The following is a 19,690-nucleotide window of genomic DNA, read 5'->3' as shown; positions in this document are numbered from 1 at the left end:
GCTGTTGTATTACTGGAACCAAGCACTTGGTGAGGCAAGCTGTGGGCACTTCGAGATCACCGAACAAACGAATGAATGAAGAAATAAATAACTGCAGGCAGAAAATGATGAAGGGCACAAAGCTGGCACAGAAAAGTGCTGCAAAAAAAATGTCACCGGTTTAGGAAAGGAGTGAGCAAAGCAAGAGATGTGGCAGCCAAGGTTTTTCACAGCTTGAAGCGCCGACACCCCCACTATTTAGGTTCTCGGGTGAGCGCGCAGCCCTCGGCAGCACGCCCCTCCCAGGCCCCGCCCCTCCGCTGGCTCACGTGACCTCAGGGCGGGTGTGCTGAGCGGCGGGCTAACCTCGGCTGGGCGAGCAGGGGCCATGGCGGGTGTGGTGGATTTCCAGGACGAGGAGCAGGTGAAGTCCTTTCTGGAGAACATGGAGGTGGAGTGCAACTACCAGTGCTACCGCGAGAAGAACCCGGACGGTGAGCGCCGGCAGCGCAGCCAGGGGACACGTGGAGACGCATGGGGGAGGGGGAGGGGCCGCACGGGTCACGAGCGGCCGCTGAAGGGAGGTCTGGAAGGGGTCTCTGGCCGGGGACTCGTGGGGACGCGGTGGGACACTGACGACCTTGTGTGTGTTGGGGAGGAACGGGTTGGGTTCCTCGAGGACTTGCGGGCGTCGCAGCCGGGGTATCCTCGGCGGGACCGAGCCTGGAGGCCGGGGCGGGTACGAAGAGATGTGCTTGGGTGTTGGGGGTGGAGGGGTGGGGATACGTCAGTGAGCAGATAAAATTCCCTGTTCTGGAGTTTACATACTAGTGGGGGGAGTCGGACAATAAACGTAAGGAAATAAATGAAATCGTGTGTTAGAAAGTCAGTGCAATGGGAAAAAGGACTGACAGGTGTGGGGAGCTGAGGAGGGCAGTTTTAAATCAAGTGGTCAGAGGGAGTCATTGAGAAAGTAGCATTTGAGCAAAGCCTTGAAGAAGGTCAGGGAGATCTATCTATGCTAGGCAGAGGTAACAGCTAGTGAAAAGGCCCTGAGGCATGAATGTGCCCCTTGTGTTCTGGGAACGTTGAGTTGACTTGAGTGTGTCAGTGGATGGTGGTGTTCAAAAGAGGCCATCCAGAGCAGCCAGTACCTTTGGGTGGTTTTCTTCTTCCTGCTTTATTTTTATAAAAGAAAAAAAAATGACACTCGTCCAGCCTTCTAATAGCTTGCAGTCTGGTTTCCAGAATATGATATAGCTATTTCTTAAAGCTAACCAACTAACCAGAGTTGCTCTGCTGTGTAATGGCTTAACAAGAACCCAGGATCGTTCTTTGAGGGCTCGCCCATGTCCTAAGAAGAGTTGGAGTCACTGAGGAGCAGGATAGTTGGGGAAGACTTCTGGGGGAGGTCAGGAGGAGCGGGCAAGTGTTGATTAAATGGAGGACAGTGTGGGAGAAGAGAATGCTGTCTTTTGGAAGATGGAAGTGAGGCCGTAGTTAGAAATAAGATTGAAGTGGGAATCTGGGCCACAGTGTGTCAGGCCTTGAATGCCAGGGTAGGGCATTTAGACTTTATTCTGTAGGCAGTGGAGAGCCATACATGTTTTGGAGGAGAGAATTAATGGTAATGTACGCTGGAGAGTATACTAGCAGTGGAGTGGGGGAGGGTGGGCGTAAAAGGATTGGCTGCAGCACTTTAGAAGGAGAGCCTGAGAGGAGGCTATGGTTACTATAGCTACTGTCCTTTGAAATCATCATGATCTCTCACCAGGATTACTGAAATAGCCGCCTAACCTGACTCTGTTTGCATGCTCACTCCCTTAAACTGATAATTAAATTTTCATTTTGTTCTATTAAATGCTATCTTATTAGNCCAGGATTACTGAAATAGCCGCCTAACCTGACTGTTTGCATGCTCACTCCCTTAAACTGATAATTAAATTTTCATTTTGTTCTATTAAATGCTATCTTATTAGATTTTTAAATAACGAAACAACACGATTGTTGTTATCAGTGCTGAAGTGTACCCCCTCATGCATTTTGTTCTTCCATATTCATCCGGGCATATACAAACATATACACTGGAGAAACCTTTTAAAAATGCAAATTGGGGGCGCGGGGGTGGCTCAGTTGGTTAAGTGTCTGTCTTCCCTGAGATCATGATCTCAGGGTCCCCGTATTGAGCCCTGCATCCACTTCCCTGCTCAGCAGGGAGCCTGCTTCTTCCTCTCCCTCTGCCACTCCCCCTTGCTTGTGCTCTCTTGCTCTGTCAAATAAATAAATAAGATCTTAAAAATAAATAAATAAATAAATAAAAATGCAAATTGAGTCATATCACTGCCCTTCTTAAAACCCTCCAGTGGTTTGCTGTTGACCTGAAATAAAATCCTATATCCTTCCTGTGTTCCACAATACCCTGTGATCTGGTCACTGCCTTTCTCTCCTCATTTCCTACCCCTTTCCTCCTCGACCCAGCTACATTATACCTTATTTGTTCCAAGCTTATTCCTTCTTTTGGGTCTTTTAATCTATTGTTTCTTGTACCTGGGACTTTCTGCCCCCTTCCATTTCACTGTCTTTAAATAGCTAGTTCATTCTTGTTATTCACATTTCAGCTTAGACGTCACAGTCCTTACTAGGCCCTCCCTGATTGCCCAGTTTATGGTAATTAGTCCCCCAGCATGCAGAACAAAGTATCTTATCCTGTTTTATTTCAATCATATAACATTTATTACTGTTTAAATGCATCTTAAAAAAATAAGTGCATCTTGCTCACCTATTAACTTATTTTTTTTCCCCTCCTCCAGAACATCATTTTTAGGAGGGCAAGTGATTGTATTCCCAGCATCTAGAACAGTGTTTGGTACATGGTTGCACATAGATGCTCAGATATTTGTTGAATGAAGATGAATGAGATGAGTGTCACTTGGGATGAAGAAGAAGGGACAGAGACAGAGGGGAGAGATGTTAAGAAGAGGCTCACTGGGACCAGAGAGTGCCAAAGAGAGTCTATTTCCAACTCCTTTAGTAGCTACTATTTCTACTCTGTCTTTGGGCTTCTCATTCCCAGCCTGGCTGAGGTGTATAGTCATGGAAGCACCCCTTTCTTGCTACTACAAAGACTAACCCATGGACCCTTTTGGTTTCCAATGTTTTATTGCTAAACTTTCTGGGAAGTTCCAAAGGTAGCAAAGTTTCAATCATGGAAGTCAGTGAGTCTTTGGCCCTGGGTGACAGGGAGCAGAAAGGCTCCATCAAAATGGCTGGGGAGTGGTGGAGCCAGTACAGCTGCTGTGGTCTCTCCAGCCTGTATATTGCTCAGTCCCTGGCTGTGGGCACCCGATGCCATTTGTAGGAATGGCTGAACACCACCTGTATTCTTTGTGGTGAGGTCACCTTGCCACACCTCAGGAGAACAGAAGCTGGTCCTAAATAAAAGACATGTAGTGGCCTGCCACACCTCAGCCCTCCCCACTGCTGTGCAGCAGCCCCAAACATGAACAGCTCTTGCCTTTTCCTCACAGGATGCTATCGGCTGGTGGACTATTTGGAAGGGATCCAGAAGAATTTTGAGGAGGCTGCCAAGGTGTTGAAGTTCAACTGTGAAGAGAACAAACACAGCGATAGCTGCTACAAACTGGGGGCTTATTATGTGACTGGGAAAGGTAAGGAGATGCCTGCTCTCTTTGGTCATTGTTATTGATAGTAATGCTGGCCTCACATCCTGAGCCTCATGCTGTGCCCTCTTCACAGAAGGGGCCTCAAAGGCCTTGGGGAAGCACATTGTAGGAAGATTCAGAGGGATGGGGGAAGAACACAGCCTTTCAAGCTAGGCAGACCTTGGGGAATGCTATTGGCAAGTAGTGGGACCTTGAGCCAGTCACTTTAACTCTGCCTCAGTTATATCACCTGTAAAATGGAGAAAAATAGTACTTGCTTCATAGGGTTGTTGTGAGGATTAAATAAGATAATGCAGGTAAAGGCATCAGCATGCGCCTGGCACAGAGCAAGGGACCAATAATTAGTTCTCTATCATCTTACCTTTTCGCCTCATGCCCTAATTGCAGTTTTCACTGGAGTAGTGAGTAGTGTTTATCTGTTGCTAAATAAGAAATTATTCTGACAAACTTATTATTTCACATGGTTGCTGTAGGTCAGGAATTTGGGATTGGCTTAGCTGTATGCCTCAAGGTCTCTAATGAGGTTGCAGTTAAGACATTAACCAGGGAGCTAGGGTTATGGTCATTTGAAGGCTTGACTGGAGCTGGAGTTTCCAATTCTAAGATTGTTGGCTTGTTAGGAAAGGCCTCCAGCCATTATCAGGAGACCTCAGTTCCTGGTGACAGGAATCTCTCCATGGGCTGCTTGCATGTCCTTATGGCATGGCATCTGGTTTCCTCCATAATGAGTTATCCAAAAAAGGGAGCATGATGGAATCCACAGTGTCCTTTATGACCTACCCTTGGAAGTCACCTGTTTTTCATTTCCATCATATTCTGTTCATTAGAAGTGAGTCAGTAAGTCCAGCCCACACTAATAGAGAACTAACATCCTACTTCTTGAAGGAAGGAATATCAAAGAATTTATGGGCTTATTTTATTTTATTTTATTATTATTTTTTTAATGGGCATATTTTAAAAACACCACAAAGGGGCGTCTGGGTTACTCAGTCAGTTAAGCCTCTGCCTTCAGCTCAAGTCACAATCCTAGGGTCCTGGCATCACCCTCTGTTGGGCTTCCTTCTCAGCAGGGAGTCTGCTCCTCCTCTCCCTCTGCCCCCCACCCTCATGCACGCTCTCTCTCTCAAGTAAATAAATAAAATCTTTTTTAAAAAAACCTTAATGTGAAAAGATACCCAGGTATTATTTATCTAGCAAAATTTTATTTTCATTAACTTACAATTTACAAGTAATGCATAACTGCATTATATTAATGATTAAAAAACCCCAAAACCTGTGCACCAACAGTAGCAGCTTAGTTAAATAATGTTACCTCCATTGTATGGAATGTTATTTAGCCCATGGAAAAATAATGTTACTAGAGAATTTTGTTAATGTGGTGAAAAGCTTATGAAATATGATATATATATTTCTTCAGTGAAGAAAGCCAAATACAAATTTGTATATGGTGTGAACTCACCTGTATGATACAGCATGCAAAACCAAAAATGTTCCTAGCTATTTAATCTCTGGATTTGTGTCTTGGTAAAGTTTTAGGTTCTTTTTGTTTTTATACCTTTTTTAAAGTAATCTTTACATCCAGTTTGGGGCTCAAACTCACGACCCTGAGATTAAGTCGCATGGTCTACTAACTGAGCCAGCCAGGCCCCCCCCTTTTTTAAAGTAATGTTTATATCATATTTTACTATAGTTTTCACAAGAACTTTGAGTTCCTTATTGAAGTAGGGAAAACAAAAGTGGCTCTGAAATTATTTTCTCTTATTAGATAAATCTATGTGATTAATGATTGTACATTGAAACTTTTTTTCTCCTCTTAAATGTTCCTTTATTGAGCACACTTTTACTGTCTTCAGTGAAACAATGAATTAGATATGGACCAGTAGGGGGAAAGAAGGACACTAATACCTGTTACACCTGAGAGAGCTTGGTAAGCATCTTCAGAGAGACATATAAAATACTGTGGGGGTTCAGTGCTGGGAGTGTGTGTTCAATGCTGGTGCAGAGGGTGCTGTCACAGAGGAGGCAGCATTGAAACTGGGACTTGAAGGACAGAGTGGAGTTTGTTTGGTAGAGGTGGAATAGAGTTGTCTCAGGCAGAGAGAAGGTACGTGAGGGTGAAAGAACACAGAGTGTTTAGAGATCAATACTTAATCCTGTTAAACTGACATTCTTAAATAAATTTCTCTGGGTGTTCAAACCAAAGTAGTTAGAGAAGATCCTGTTAGCTGATCATTGCTTCTTAAGCCCTTTTGGATTCCTGTTTAGCAGACCTTGGGCCCTGCCATGTCTAAAAGCCAAAATTGGGGCGCCTGGGTGGCTCAGTCGTTAAGCGTCTGCCTTCAGCCCAGGGCGTGATCCCAGGGTCCTGGGATTGAGCCCCGCATTGGGCTCCCTGCTCCACTGGGAAGCCTGCTTCTTCCTCTCCCACTCCCCCTGCTTGTGTTCCCTCTCTTGCTGGCTGCCTCTCTCTCTCTCTCTGTCAAATAAATAAATAAATAAATAAAATCTTTTATATAAAATAAAAGCCAAAATTGTGGGGGCACCTGGGTGGCTCAGTTGGTTAAGCCTCTGACTCCTGATTTTGGCTCAGGTCATGAGATAGAGCCCCATGTCAGGCACCATGCTCAGTGGGGAGTCTGCTTGAGATTCTCTGTCCTTGTCCCTCTGCCCCTGGCCCCCACTCACCTGTGTGTTTCTCTCAAATAAATAAATACATCTTTAAAAAAATAAGGGGCACCTGGGTGGTATAGCTGGTTAAGCTCTTAGTTTCGGCTCAGGTCGCGATCTCCTGGGTCACAGGATCAAGCCCCATGTTGAGCTCCATGCTCAGCGTGGAGTCTGCTTAGGTTTCTCTTTCCCACCTGGTGGCTCAGTCGGTTAGGTGTCCAACTCTTGGTTTTGGCTTAGATCATGATCTCAGGGTTGTAGGATTTATAAATCTTTTATAAATAAGTAAGTAAATAAATAAATGCCAAAACTATTGACTTCCCTTGTCTAGTTCTGAGCCAAATAATTTTCCAGTCTTTTGCTTTTGCTCTCTTTTCCTAAAAAAAAACACCCAGTGTTCTTTAACTCTCCTTTTACCAAGGATCGCTTGGGGCAGGGGAAAGGGCAGGAGGACAAAGAACCCACTTTTAGACAGTGCAGCATCAAGCAAGACATTTTCCTCCCTGAGCCACAAATTCTTTGTTGACAAAATTAGAGTAATATGGTCTGCTCATACTTTCTTCATACGATTTTTCTGAACATCAAATGAGAACAGATATGACTGCTTTCTTAAATTGTAAAACGTTCTGGGGCACCTGGGTGACTCAGTTGGTTAAGCACCTTGGGGTTGGGCTCCGTGCTCAAAAAAGTATTTGCTTCTTCCTCTCCCTCCTCCTCTGCCCCTCCCCCATGCTTGTGTTCTCTCCCTCTCTCTGTCAAAAAAAAAAATAAAAGCTTTTAAAAAATTATAAAACATTCTATCAGTATGAACAGGTTTGACTGTATTGGTTGCTGCAGAACCCACATTGAATTATATACTTAGAGTATGCAAACCCAAGGAATGCTTTGGCCAAATGTTTTCATATATGAATTCAGCTTTGAACTATTTTTGTGAAGCAATCTAAATGTCCTATGAAAAGAAGTAGAAGTTAACTCTGACACCCATCTCTTGGAAGAAATATTATGTAGCCAGTAAAACAGATATTAAGAAGGGTTTCTGATGGGGGAGTGAAGAAGGCTCATGACTACAACATGTGAAAATAAGACCACATTGGGGTGCCTGGCTGGCTCAGTCAGTAGAACATGGGATGCTTGATCTTGGGGTCGTGAGAGTTTGAGCCCCCTGTTGGGTGTAGAGGTTACTTGAAATGAAAAAGAAAGACCAAACTACATAGTGTGTAGAGGAAATAGACCAAAAATGAAGTAGTGATGGTCTCTAAGTGATGGTAACAATGGATGATTTTTGTTTCCCTTCTGTTTAAGAGTCCTCAATTTGGGGGCATCTGGTGGCTCAGTTGGTTGGGTATCTGAATTTTGGTTTCAGCTCAGGTCATGATCTCGGGGTTGTGGGATCAAGCCCCATGTTGGGCTCCATGCTGGGCAGGGAGCCTGCTTGGGATTCTCTCTCTCTCTCCCTCTGCGCCTCTCCCCACTGCGCACATGCTCTCTCTTGCTCTCAAAGGAGAAAAAAAAAAAGAGTCCTCAATTTGCTCTTAAGTGGAATTACTTTAGAGGAAGAGTTGAAGGCTCAGATAAATTGATGATAATGCAAACAAATCTTTAATCTAGACCATTCTTGTATGCTTCAGACCACTTGTAGCTGATGCTTTATTAGACATTCCTACTTGGAGTTCTCGTGGGCATCTCAAACTTAACATATCAAATATGGAATTCTTAATCGTTTTCTTTATCTTTATCTTCCAGGGTATACCCTTAGCAAGTGTTATCCCTCTCTACCTAGTAGCTCATGGCCAGTTTATTTCCAAAATATGTCTCAAATCTGTCCTGTCTCTCTCCCTCTCCTCTTACCATTCTTATCCAAGCCACCCTCCTCTCCTGCTTGGATTACAGTTTGGAGATTAATGCAAGTCCCTAAACCTCTTTCCATAAGGCAACTAAAATGAACTTTTAAGAATGTAAACCATGGACACTGTCTTGGGGCTGAGCTGTGGTGGATGTGTTTGAGGGCAGCTGATCCACGGCCCATACTTTCTGTGGAAGCCTGAGTTGGCCTTTCTCTCTTTGTGTCATAAGCAAGTCTGCCAACAGCAGTGCAGTTCCCCCACTGCCAACCTTACAGATTCAAGAACAGGGGAAAGACAGTATAAAAATGAGGTGGTGCCGAGTTGAAGTTAATGTGGACCTGAGGAAAGCTTAGAAGGAAGACTAGATGCTGAAAAGGAGAAATGTAAGCTCATTTCTTGATAATGCTACTTCTCCACTGCGGGAAAACCCGCAACAACCAGGGGAGTGTACGTTGGTCTGTTGATAACATTGTCAAAGGCATAAGTAGCAATAATTTGGGAAGCCACCTCCAGGCTACTCAAGCTGCTAAGAAACTGCTTTCTGTGGAAAAGCAGCCTACGTAGACAACATAATCTGGGCTGGTTTGATTCCGGCATTTGTGTTCTTTTTGGACAGAAATGTTCATAGTCCCATTCAATTGAATCTGTTTGAGCCCTCACTAACATTGCTTCTTGGATATCAGAACAGACCGAGGCTGTGGTAGATAGAGATGCTATCCCAGCATTCATTTCTCCATTGACATCTTCCCATGCTCACATCAGTGAACAAGTTGTATGAGGTCTAGGAAACATTACACAAAATAGTTCAGTATTCTGAGACTTGGTTATCAAATATAGTGCATTTGACCCACTGTTGGTCCTTCTTGCAGTTCCTGATATATCATCTTTAGCATGTGGTTACTTAGATAATCTTACCTGGACACTTTCAAATTTTTGTTCCGGCAAGGATCATACACTCACGTAGGTGCTATTGAGGAAATTCTTCCCACTTTAGTTCATCTGCATTGCAGTGATCCAGAAGTATTAGGAGATACCTGCTGGATCATTACTTACCATACTGTTGGTCCAAATGAACAGATTGAAATGGTTGTGAAAAGAGGAGTTGTGCCCCAGTTTGTGAAACTTTGGAGAGAGCTCCTGAATTGCTAATTGTGACTTCTGTGTTAAGAGCTATAGGAAGTATTGTCACTGGGACAGACGAACAGACTCAAGTTGTAATAGATGTGGGAGCACTTGCCATCTTTCCCAGCCTGTAATGACCCCCAAAACTAATACTCAGAAGGAAGCAATGTGGAAATGTAAAACATGACATCTGCCTGCCAGGACCAGACACAGTAAGTTGTGAATCAAGGATTAGTCCCATTTCTCATTGGCATTCTAAGGAAGACTTTAAGACACAAAAGGAAGGGGCACCCAGGTGGCTCAGTCAGTTGAGCATCTGACTCTTGGTTTCAGCTCAGGTCATGAGATCAGGGTCATGAGATCAAGCGCCGTGTGGGGCTCCATGCTTAGCCTGGAGTCTGCTTGGGATTCTCTCCCTCTCCCCGCCCCCACTCACTGGCGCTCTCTCTCTCTCTCTCTCTCTAAAATTAAATAAATAAATAAAATCTTAAAAGAAAAAAAAGACACAAAAGGAAGCTGTATGGGCTATGACCAACTATACAACTGGTGGGCCAGTTGAATAGATTGTAAACCTTGTTCACTGTGGCATAATATAACCATTGATAAACCTCTTAACTGTGGAAGATACTGTGGTTATTCTGAACACCATTTCAGATATCTTTCAGGCTTCTAAGAAACTAGGTGAAACTGAGAAACTTAGGGGGGCCTGGGTGGCTCAGTGAGTTAAGCATCTGCCTTCAGCTCGGGTCATGATTCCAGGGTCCTGGGATTGAGCGCCTGAGCAGGGAGCCTATTTCTCCCTCTCCATCTGCCTTACCCCCACCCAGCTTATGTTCACTCCCTGTCTCTCTCTCTCTAAAATAAATAAAATCTTTAAAAAAAAAAAATGAAAGAAAGAAAGAAAGGAGCTAAACAGAGAAGGTGCTCTAGAAATCCATATATATAGGGGTGCTCTTAGGTTTTTGGCCTAATCTTAAGCTGCACACGCATAGAGGGAGACTGAGAGACCTTGTAGTGGAAAGCTGCTGGGGAGCTGTGAACTGAGAAGAGATTCCATATGTTTCACAGTGATGGGAGTGGTTTGAATTCGAACCAGCCAGAGTGGAGAGACATCGAACATCACAGACATTCAACTAAGACTCCAAAAAGGCCCATGCCTTAGTAGTAAGATTATTCTAGATCTGCTCTAACAAAACTTAAAAACAAGTCTCAAAGACATTTTGGCTTGGTTCACCAGTAAGTTAGCTACCTGCCAGAACAAAATTCAACAATCTTCAAAGGAAAACAACAAAATCCAGACTGAACAAAGTATCATCTACAGTGTTTCGCATAAAATAAGAAATTGCTAAACAGAAAAAAAGAGCAGTCCATAGACCTAGATATGACAGAGATGTTGGNTGGCCTAATCTTAAGCTGCACACGCATAGAGGGAGACTGAGAGACCTTGTAGTGGAAAGCTACTGGGAGCTGTGAACTGAGAAGAGATTCCATATGTTTCACAGTGATGGGAGTGGTTTGAATTCGAACCAGCCAGAGTGGAGAGACATCGAACATCACAGACATTCAACTAAGACTCCAAAAAGGCCCATGCCTTAGTAGTAAGATTATTCTAGATCTGCTCTAACAAAACTTAAAAACAAGTCTCAAAGACATTTTGGCTTGGTTCACCAGTAAGTTAGCTACCTGCCAGAACAAAATTCAACAATCTTCAAAGGAAAACAACAAAATCCAGACTGAACAAAGTATCATCTACAGTGTTTCGCATAAAATAAGAAATTGCTAAACAGAAAAAAAGAGCAGTCCATAGACCTAGATATGACAGAGATGTTGGAATTAACAGTTCAGTATTTTAAAACAGGTATAATAAAGGGCACCTGGGTGGCTCAGTCGGTTGAGCCAACTCTTGGTTTTGGCTCAGGTCATGATCTCGGGGTCATGGGATTGAGCCCTGAGTCGGGCTCCACACTCAGTGTGGAGTCTGTCCCTCTCTTTCTGCTCCTCATCCTGTGTGCATGTACACGCACACACCTGCTCTCCCTCTCTCTCTCTCTCTCAAATAAATAAATAAATAAATAACTGTTAAAACAGGTATAATATTTTTCAGGGTTTAAATAAAAGATGGGCATAATAAGTGAACAGATGAGAAATCACATTAGAGAAATTGACACTTAAAAAGAACCAAATGAAATCCTGTAATTGAGGGGTGCCTGGGTGGCTCAGTCAGTTAAGCCTCTGCCTTTGGCTCAGGTCATGATCCCAGGGTACTGTGACGAGCCCCATGTCAGGCTTCCTGCTCCGTGGGGAGTCTGCTTCTTCTCCCTCTGCCACTTCCCCTGCTTGTGCGTGCACGCACATGCTCTCTCTCTCTCTCTCTCTCTGGCAAATAAAATCTTTTTTAAAAAATCCTGTAATTGAAAAACATAATATTTGAAATTGAAATTTACTGGGCAGGCTTAACAGCAAAATAGACATTTCAGAAAGTAAATTTGGGGCGCCTGGGTGGCTCAGTCATTGAGTGTCTGCCTTTGGCCCAGGGCGTGATCCCAGAGTCCTGGGATCGAGTCCCACGTCAGGCTCCTCCACTGGGAGCCTGCTTCTTCCTCTCCCACTCGCCCTGCTTGTATTCCTTCTCTCGCTGGCTGCCTCTCTCTCTGTCAAATAAATAAATAAAATCTTAAAAAAAAAAAAAAAAAAGAAAAGAAAAGAAAAANAAGTAAATTTGAAAGATTGGTGAACTTGAAGATAAGATTATAGATATTCTCTAAAATAAAGTGCTGAGGAAAAAAAGAACAGAGCCTCAACCCGTGGGGTTCATTATTCATCATTCTAACATATGTGTATTGGAGAGATTGGGGGAAAGAGAAGAGATTGGGGGAAAAATATTTGAAAAAATAACAGCAGAAAAATTTCTAAATTTGATGAAGGAAGGGAAAAATGAAGGGGGGGGCAACACAAGGGGGGAGGAACCATGAGAGACTATGGACTCTGGGAAACAGTTGACTGAGGGTTTTAGAGGGGAGAGGGTGGGGGGATGGGCTAGCCTGGTGAAGGGTATTAAGGAGGGCACGTATTGCATGGAGCACTGGGTGTTAATATGCAAACAAGGAATCATGGAACACTACATCAAAAGATAATTATGTAGTGTATGGTGACTAGTATGTCATAATAAAAAAATAAATTAAAAAAAAAGTATCAGTCTACAGATCCATGAAGCTCAGTGAATTCTAGCAGGATAATCCATGAAAATTACACCTAGACACATCATTACTAATTTGGTGAAAACCAAACATAAAGAGAAAATCATAAAGCAATCTGAGAAAGACACTGAAGGGAACAGTTGTGAGAACAACCCATGACTTCTGATCAGAAGCAACATAAGCCAGGGGCGCCTGGTTGGCTTAGTCGCTAAGCGTCTGCCTTTGGCCCAGGGCGTGATCCCGGTGCTCTGGGATCGAGCCCCACATCAGGCTCCTCCGCTGGGAGCCTGCTTCTCCGTCTCCCACTCCCCCTGCTTGTGTTCTCTCTCTTGCTGGCTGCCTCTCTCTCTGTCAAATGAATAAATAAAATCTTAAAAAAAAAAAAAAAGCAGCAGCAGCATAAGACAAAAGAACAACATCTTTTAAGGGCTGAAAGAAAAAACTGTCAATCTTGAATTCTACTTTAGCAAAAATATCTTTAAAAATGAAGATGAAATAAATTCATTTTCGGGTAGACAAAAGCTTTGGGAATGAGTCATTACCAGAGTTACACTACAAGAAATGTTAAAGTTGTTTGGGTCCAAGGAAAATGGTAACAGATGGAAATTGGGATCCATACAAAAGAATAAAGCACACTAGAATGTGTGTGTAACTATAAGACTTTTTCCTCATTTCTTACTGTCTCTAAAAGACTGTCAAAAGCAAAAATAATAGCAGTGTTTGTGAGGCTTATATATAGAAGTAAAATTAAAAAGTAGTATATGTGGTAATAAAACATGACGGCAATTAATACGAAGCATGGAAATGTGGTAAGTGAATGAAAGTATATTGTAAGGTACTTACATTATATGTGAAGTGGTATAATATTAATTCATGGTAGATTGTGATAAGTTAACGTTATATATTCACTAGACTGAAAAAGGAAGTATAACTAAAATGCCAATGATGAGAATGACATGGACTATTAGAAATACACAGTTCAGGGGCGCCTGGGTGGCACAGCGGTTAAGCGTCTGCCTTCGGCTCAGGGCGTGATCCCGGCGTTGTGGGATTGAGCCCCACATCAGGCTCCTCTGCTGTGAGCCTGCTTCTTCCTCTCCCACTCCCCCTGCTTGTGTTCCCTCTCTCTCTGGCCTGGCTGTCTCTCTGTCAAATAAATAAATAAAATCTTTAAAAAAAAAAAAAAAGAAATACACAGTTCGGGGTGCGTGACTGGCTCAGTTGGTGGAGTGTGCAACTCTTCATCTCAGGATTGTGGGTTTGAGCCCCACATTAGGTGTAGAGATTACTTAAATAAAGTAAGATCTTTAAAAAAAAAATACACAATTCCAAAGAATGCAAGAAAGGAGAAAAAGCAAAAAGCATTTGGGACAAATGGGAAAGAAATAAGATTGTAGACTTAAATCCAGCTATATCAATAATTGAATTAAATGTAAGTGAACACTCCAGTAAAAGGCATAGATTGTCAGGCTGGTTATAAAAGCAAGACCTAAGTATATCCTATTTAAATATAAAGGTGGCACGAATATACTCTCAAAACTGGAAGAACTCGGGATATAGAATCTCTGAGCTTTTCTGGAAAAATCTATTTGATAACCAATAAAGAGGTTAATCAAAGGAAGTAATTTGCGGGGTGCCTGGTGGCTCAGTCGGTTAAGCATCTGCCTTTGGCTCAGGTCATGATCCCAGAGTGCTGGGATCCAGCCCTGCCTTGGGCTCCCTGTTCAGCAGGGAGCCTGCTTCTCCCCCTCCTGCTCCCCCTGCTTTTGGGCGCGCGCGTGCTCTCTCTCTCTGTCAAATAAATAAATAAAATCTTAAATTAAAAAAAAAAAAAGAATTCAGGAACAAGAAGTTCTAATGAAAAGACTGCTGATGACCAGAATCCATTTAGAATGACTATTGGGCTAATTAATTAGGGTTACTGAATAGAATGCAAATAATGTAAACTTTTAGGGCATAAAAACACCATAATATTCCTGAGCACTTATTATCTGTCGGGTTCTTTGTAAAAACACGTTTAAGCTTCTAACATATGAAATGTAGATACTTTTATCCTTATTTTACAGATGAGGAAAACAGGCTTGTAGAAGTTAAGTAACTGGCCTATGGTCACAAAGCCAACACACGGAGTGGAGCCAGGGCTGGAGCCCAGGTGTTCTGGCTACAGGGCCCAGGCTTCTGTTAATGACCGTGCTGTGCTGTCTTTCTAAGTTGAAGTAATAGAAATGACAAAAAGTAGAAGGTGGGGGAGGAAAGATGGGAGGAAGTATGAGAGGCCAGTATCCTCACCTTTTATAGTTGTGAGTTAGTACTTCTAAAATTTAGTTCAAAAACAAAAACAATGACTGTAACCTTTAATATTTTTAAAAAATCCCTTTGTAACTCCAGGGGCCCGTTAGGAAATTTCTCTGGTGAGAAACGTTCATTTGAAGTCAAGTAGTTTCTTCAGTGCCACTCAGTTTGGTTTTCTTCTGATAAATTCAGGTAAAACCAAAGTTAAATTTTTTATTTATAAATTACATATGCAGTCCAGTTTTGCAAAGTACTTCTATCAGCTGTCCATTCAGCCAGCAGCATGTAATCTGAACACATACTACAAAAATAACTGGAATGGTGTTCTCTTAATGATAATGATAGTTATTTCTAGGTGGTGGATTTGGAGTGGTATCTTTAAAAAAATATTAAAAGATAGGATGTTTGTATTTTTTTGAGAATGGGTGATAGTGATATGGAAAACAAAGGAAAAGGAAAAAAATGAAACTTCATGATAACTTACAGCCCATTCACAAGTACTTGAGACAGGCAGAGTGACCTTCCTCCAGGAGCTCAACTGCCTCAATGTTAATACTTTGCTAAGGGCAAAAGGCAGCCTTAGCTTAGATATAGCCCGACCTCCAGGATTCTGTAAAAATCCCTTTGGAAACTTCCTTTATCTCTACCCCACCCACCAAAATATATGTTAGCAGTCATCCTCCAAGCATATGGCCCACTGATACACATCTGAAGGGTCTCATGACTAAGGTTTTACTAGACAGTAAGTGACTTTTTTATTAACAGCTGGCCCCTCAAGGTCTTGGAAACCTTGCTTCCAAATTCCTTAGAAACTTAATGCTATCCTTAAGCTCTTCCCAACTTGACAGTGTATAATCAGTCACTCCTCACAACCCCAGTGCAGCTCTTTCTGCCCACCAGTCCTGGCCCATGCTTTAATAAAACCACCCTTTTTGCACTGAAGATGCTTCAAGAATTCTTTCTTTTTTTTTTTAATGTTTTTTTTATTATATTATGTTAGTCGCCATACAGTACATCCCTGGTTTTTGATGTAAAGTTTGATGACTCATTAGTTGCGTATAACACCCAGTGCACCATGCAATACGTGCCCTCCTTACTACCCATCACCAGCCTATCCCATTCCCCCCACCCCTCTCTCCTAAGAATTCTTTCTTGACCGTTTGCTCCTGAGCCCCAACATTTCACATCAGTAGTACATGGGGATTTGAAATTTTCCATGAAAAAACTATAAAGAGAAAATTAAGCCCTGTCACCACCTGTGTTTAAAATCACCTGTTAGCTGTTTCCCATTGCTCCTAGGATTAGTACAGAATCCTGCATGATCTGACCCCTGCCTGTCTCTACAGCCTGTTTTCCCTAGTGATTTCTGGGTTCTAGCCATATGAGCTCCTTTTCTCTTTGTATCCTATTCCTGCTGCCTGGAACAACCCCCACCCTGTATTTTTTTCCTTCTTTTTTTCCATTATATTACAGCTCAAATGTTACTTTTCTGGGGAGGCTTTTCTTGGCCTTACCCCCAGGTCTAGGTCGGAGTCCTGATACATTCTCATAACATCCTGTACTTTTCTTCCATATGTTTGTCACACTTAAAATCATACATTAGGTTGTGTGGTTGTTAAATATCTGTTTCATTAGACTGTAAGATCCACAAGGCTAGGGACAGTGTCTGTTTATTGTCCAGAACCTAGCACAGTAGTTGGCAAATAATATGTATTCATTATACATTTAAATTAATGAACATTGAACAAGGAGCTTATAAGAGCACATGTTCTTGCTGTAACTCCGTGAGGTATCTGTTATTATAATCCCCACTTCTCAGCTCCTTTAGGGGTGGCCTGTCTCATAAGATATCATTTGAACAAAAGATTCCAAGGCTTAAAAAGCTGGAAGGTTTGTGCATCATACCACGCCACCTCCCTTTCATGCTGCCTTAGCTCAAAATATATGAACTTTATTCAGGAATTATTCTCTAACTTTGGCCTGAGACATTCAGGTTCTGCCCTGGCTTTGGTTTATTTTTTTCTTCCCTTTCCCTCCTCCCAGGTGGACTGACCCAGGACCTAAAAGCTGCCTCCAGCTGCTTTCTGATGGCATGTGAGAGGCCCGGAAAGAAGTCTGTGGAGGCATGTCACAACGTTGGTCTCCTGGCACATGATGGACAGGTCAATGAGGACGGCCAGCCTGACCTGGAGAAGGCTAGAGACTACTACACAAGGGCCTGTGAAGGCAGCTATGCCTCCAGCTGCTTCAATCTCAGTGCTATGTTCCTGCAGGGTGCCCCTGGTTTTCCCAAGGACATGGGCCTGGCATGTAAATATTCAATGAAAGCCTGTGACTTGGGCCACATCTGGGCCTGTGCCAATGCCAGCCGCATGTACAGGCTGGGAGATGGCGTAGATAAAGATGAGGAGAAAGCTGAGGTACTAAAAAATCGGGCCCGGCAGCTGCACAAAGAACAGCAGAAAAATGTCCAGCCTTTGACATTTGGGTAGTGTGGTCCATATTCCTAAGCAACAAACAGCTTGAGGCTGGCACCTCCTATGTCTTACGTAGCCCTTGAAGGTCAGCCTGCTGGAGCAGGAAGACTTGGGACTTAATGTCAGTAGCTGTGGTTACATAGACCCGTTTCCCCAGAGTGTCACCTGCTGGGTTGTAGCCTAAAATGTTTATTTCAGTCAGTGTTCTTTTTATCTGTTGTGTTCTGTGAAGGCACACACATATGGGATTTTCGTTCTAAGTCTTCTAGCTCAGTGAAAAACAGCAAACTAGAGAGCCATAGAGATTGTGGGGGTTGCGGAGGGGAGACAGCAGGAAGTTGGAAAAATCAGCAGCCGTAGTGCCTGAAGGAATCAGATGTTATTATTATCATTATTATTATTTTAGTTGGGAAGGCTTGATAATCAGAAAGTATCTTGATTTACATAATAGAGGGCTTAAGGAGCTAAGAACAAGTCAAATAGTCACGACTGCCACCCTCTGACTTATGTAATCATTGGTGTGTGTTTCCATTTTGCCTTAGAGTCAAATCATCAGTAAATTCATAGAGATTGGGAGGGACGTGCAACATAAAATTAGAGGTCGTTATGTGTCAGGGTTGCCAAAGATGATGAAATATAAGCCCTCCTTTAGTGGAGGCATTCACAGATGACAGCTAGCATCCCAAGTCCGTTCCCCTGGCACTGCTCTCCTTGCTTAAGGAGCAGATTACTCCCAAGGCAACTTCAGCTAGGGGTTCATTAGCAAGGATTTTGTGACACATTTTGTCCGTTGGAACTGAACCTTTTTAACTGTCCCTGTGAATAAACTATTTTGATCGATTTATAGTTTGTGTTATTAGTTTCTCTCCAGATTCAGGGTAGGGTAGAGATTATGTTCTGCATGGTGGTTGTGCTTTTTCTTTTAAAGTAAACATTTGCTTTTTTTATTATCTTCCTAACTTGTCACTAGGGGGCGAGCTTGTCATTTTCCTGCAATAACAGGTCTGACCTGTCACCCACCACCTAACTGTTTCTGGGCTTCCAGTTTTGCAGCTGTCCAAGAAGGAAGCCTTGCTGTGTGGATGAAGGTTTGTAAGCACAGCCTCCCAGCTTCTCAAGTTGATAGAGGAGAGGGACTTTCCCAGGAGCGGACAAGAAGTTTTAAAAAGTGAGTTTATTTTTTTAAATGTGAAGTAGCTTTTGTTTTGTTTAAAAATAAACCCTGTAGGCCAACAAGTGTATGAAAAGATGCTTAGCATCACTAATAATTAGGGAAATGCAAATCAAAAGTGTGAGATAATTACCCCACACCTGTCAGGCTGACTGTTATATGTGTATATATACGTATAGACAACAAGCATTGGCAAGGATGTGGAGAAATTAGAACCTTTATACATTGTTGGTGGGAATGTAAAATGGTGTAGACACTATGGAAAACAATATAACAGTTCCTCAAAAAATTAAACCTAGAATGACCGTAGGATCCAGCAGTTCCGTTTCTGGGTATACCTGTGTTCATAGCAGCATTCGCAATTGCCAAAAGGCAGAAGCAACCCAATGTCTATCAGTGGGTGAATGGATAAACAAAATGTGTACACATACAATGGAATATCACTCAGCCTTAAAAGGAGGGAAAATCTGACACATGCTATGACATGGATGAACCTAAAAGACATGCTCAGTGAAGTAGACATCACAAAAAGACATACTGTGTGATTTCAGTTACATGAGGTGTCTAAACACAGAGCAGAATGGTGGTTGCCACAGGCTAGGGGAAGGGAAAAATGGAGAGTTGTTTAATGGGTATAGAGTTTGAATATTGCAAGATGAAAAAGTTCTGGAAATTGCTTGAACAAAAATGTGAAAGTTCTTAACACTACTGAACTCTATACATTTAGAAATGATTAAGATGGGGGACGCTTGGGTGGCTCAGTTGGTTAAGCGTCTGCCTTCGGCTCGGGTCATGACCTTGGGGTCCTGGGATCAAGCCCTGCATCAGGCTCTCTGCAGGGAGTCTGCTTCTCCCTCTTCCTCTCAAATAAATAAATAAAATCTTTTAAAAAACGGTTAAGATGGTAAATTTTATATGTATTTTACTACAGTTTTTAAAAAATATAAACAGTGAATTTTTTTTTAATGCAAGGTTTGAAGCTTTTGTTTATAAAAGCATCATGTACATGAAATGCAGTTTGGAACATGGCAGAAGAAACAATTACTCCTCCCTGTCCTTTACAACCTACTAGCATTCTTTGGCCCAGTAGTGTTGTTGCTTAATTACTTTTTAAAGAATCACATCTTTCCAATTAAATCATTGGTTTTGTAATTTTGAAGAGTTTATTTGATTTTTTGGTGGCAGATGTGCTGGGTTATTTTTTTATGGACCAGTTCCTGCCTGGGACCCAAGGGGCCACCTTCTTTGGATCATATAT

The 19,690-nt window shown here is 42.5% G+C and overlaps 1 protein-coding gene and 1 pseudogene across 1 annotated transcript; both read left to right on the top strand.

The window, feature by feature from the left end:
• The first annotated feature begins 302 nt into the window (after window positions 1–302).
• LOC100463546 (cytochrome c oxidase assembly factor 7) lies at window positions 303–18,103 on the top strand. The gene is made up of 3 exons (XM_002915733.4): window positions 303–473; window positions 3,507–3,647; window positions 16,828–18,103. Exons 1-3 carry the CDS (start codon window positions 368–370, stop codon window positions 17,274–17,276), a joined length of 696 nt encoding a protein of 231 aa, XP_002915779.1. The 5' UTR covers window positions 303–367; the 3' UTR covers window positions 17,277–18,103.
• On the top strand, window positions 8,344–9,696 carry LOC105236046 (annotated as a pseudogene).
• Window positions 18,104–19,690: the final 1,587 nt, after the last annotated feature.

The sequence above is a fragment of the Ailuropoda melanoleuca genome, chromosome 2, assembly GCF_002007445.2.
Source record: "Ailuropoda melanoleuca isolate Jingjing chromosome 2, ASM200744v2, whole genome shotgun sequence".
NCBI classification, from domain to species: domain Eukaryota; kingdom Metazoa; phylum Chordata; class Mammalia; order Carnivora; family Ursidae; genus Ailuropoda; species Ailuropoda melanoleuca.
Note: the sequence above shows the minus strand (reverse complement) of the source record. Positions and strands in the feature narration are given on the sequence as shown.

Excerpts from the sequence above, each read along its gene's own strand:
- LOC100463546 (XM_002915733.4), top strand. The coding sequence starts at position 368 with ATGGCGGGTGTGGTGGATTTCCAGGACGAGGAGCAGGTGAAGTCCTTT. Across the intron at positions 474-3,506 it reads CCGCGAGAAGAACCCGGACG|GATGCTATCGGCTGGTGGAC; the intron begins GTGAGCGCCGGC and ends TTTTCCTCACAG. Across the intron at positions 3,648-16,827 it reads TTATTATGTGACTGGGAAAG|GTGGACTGACCCAGGACCTA; the intron begins GTAAGGAGATGC and ends CCCTCCTCCCAG.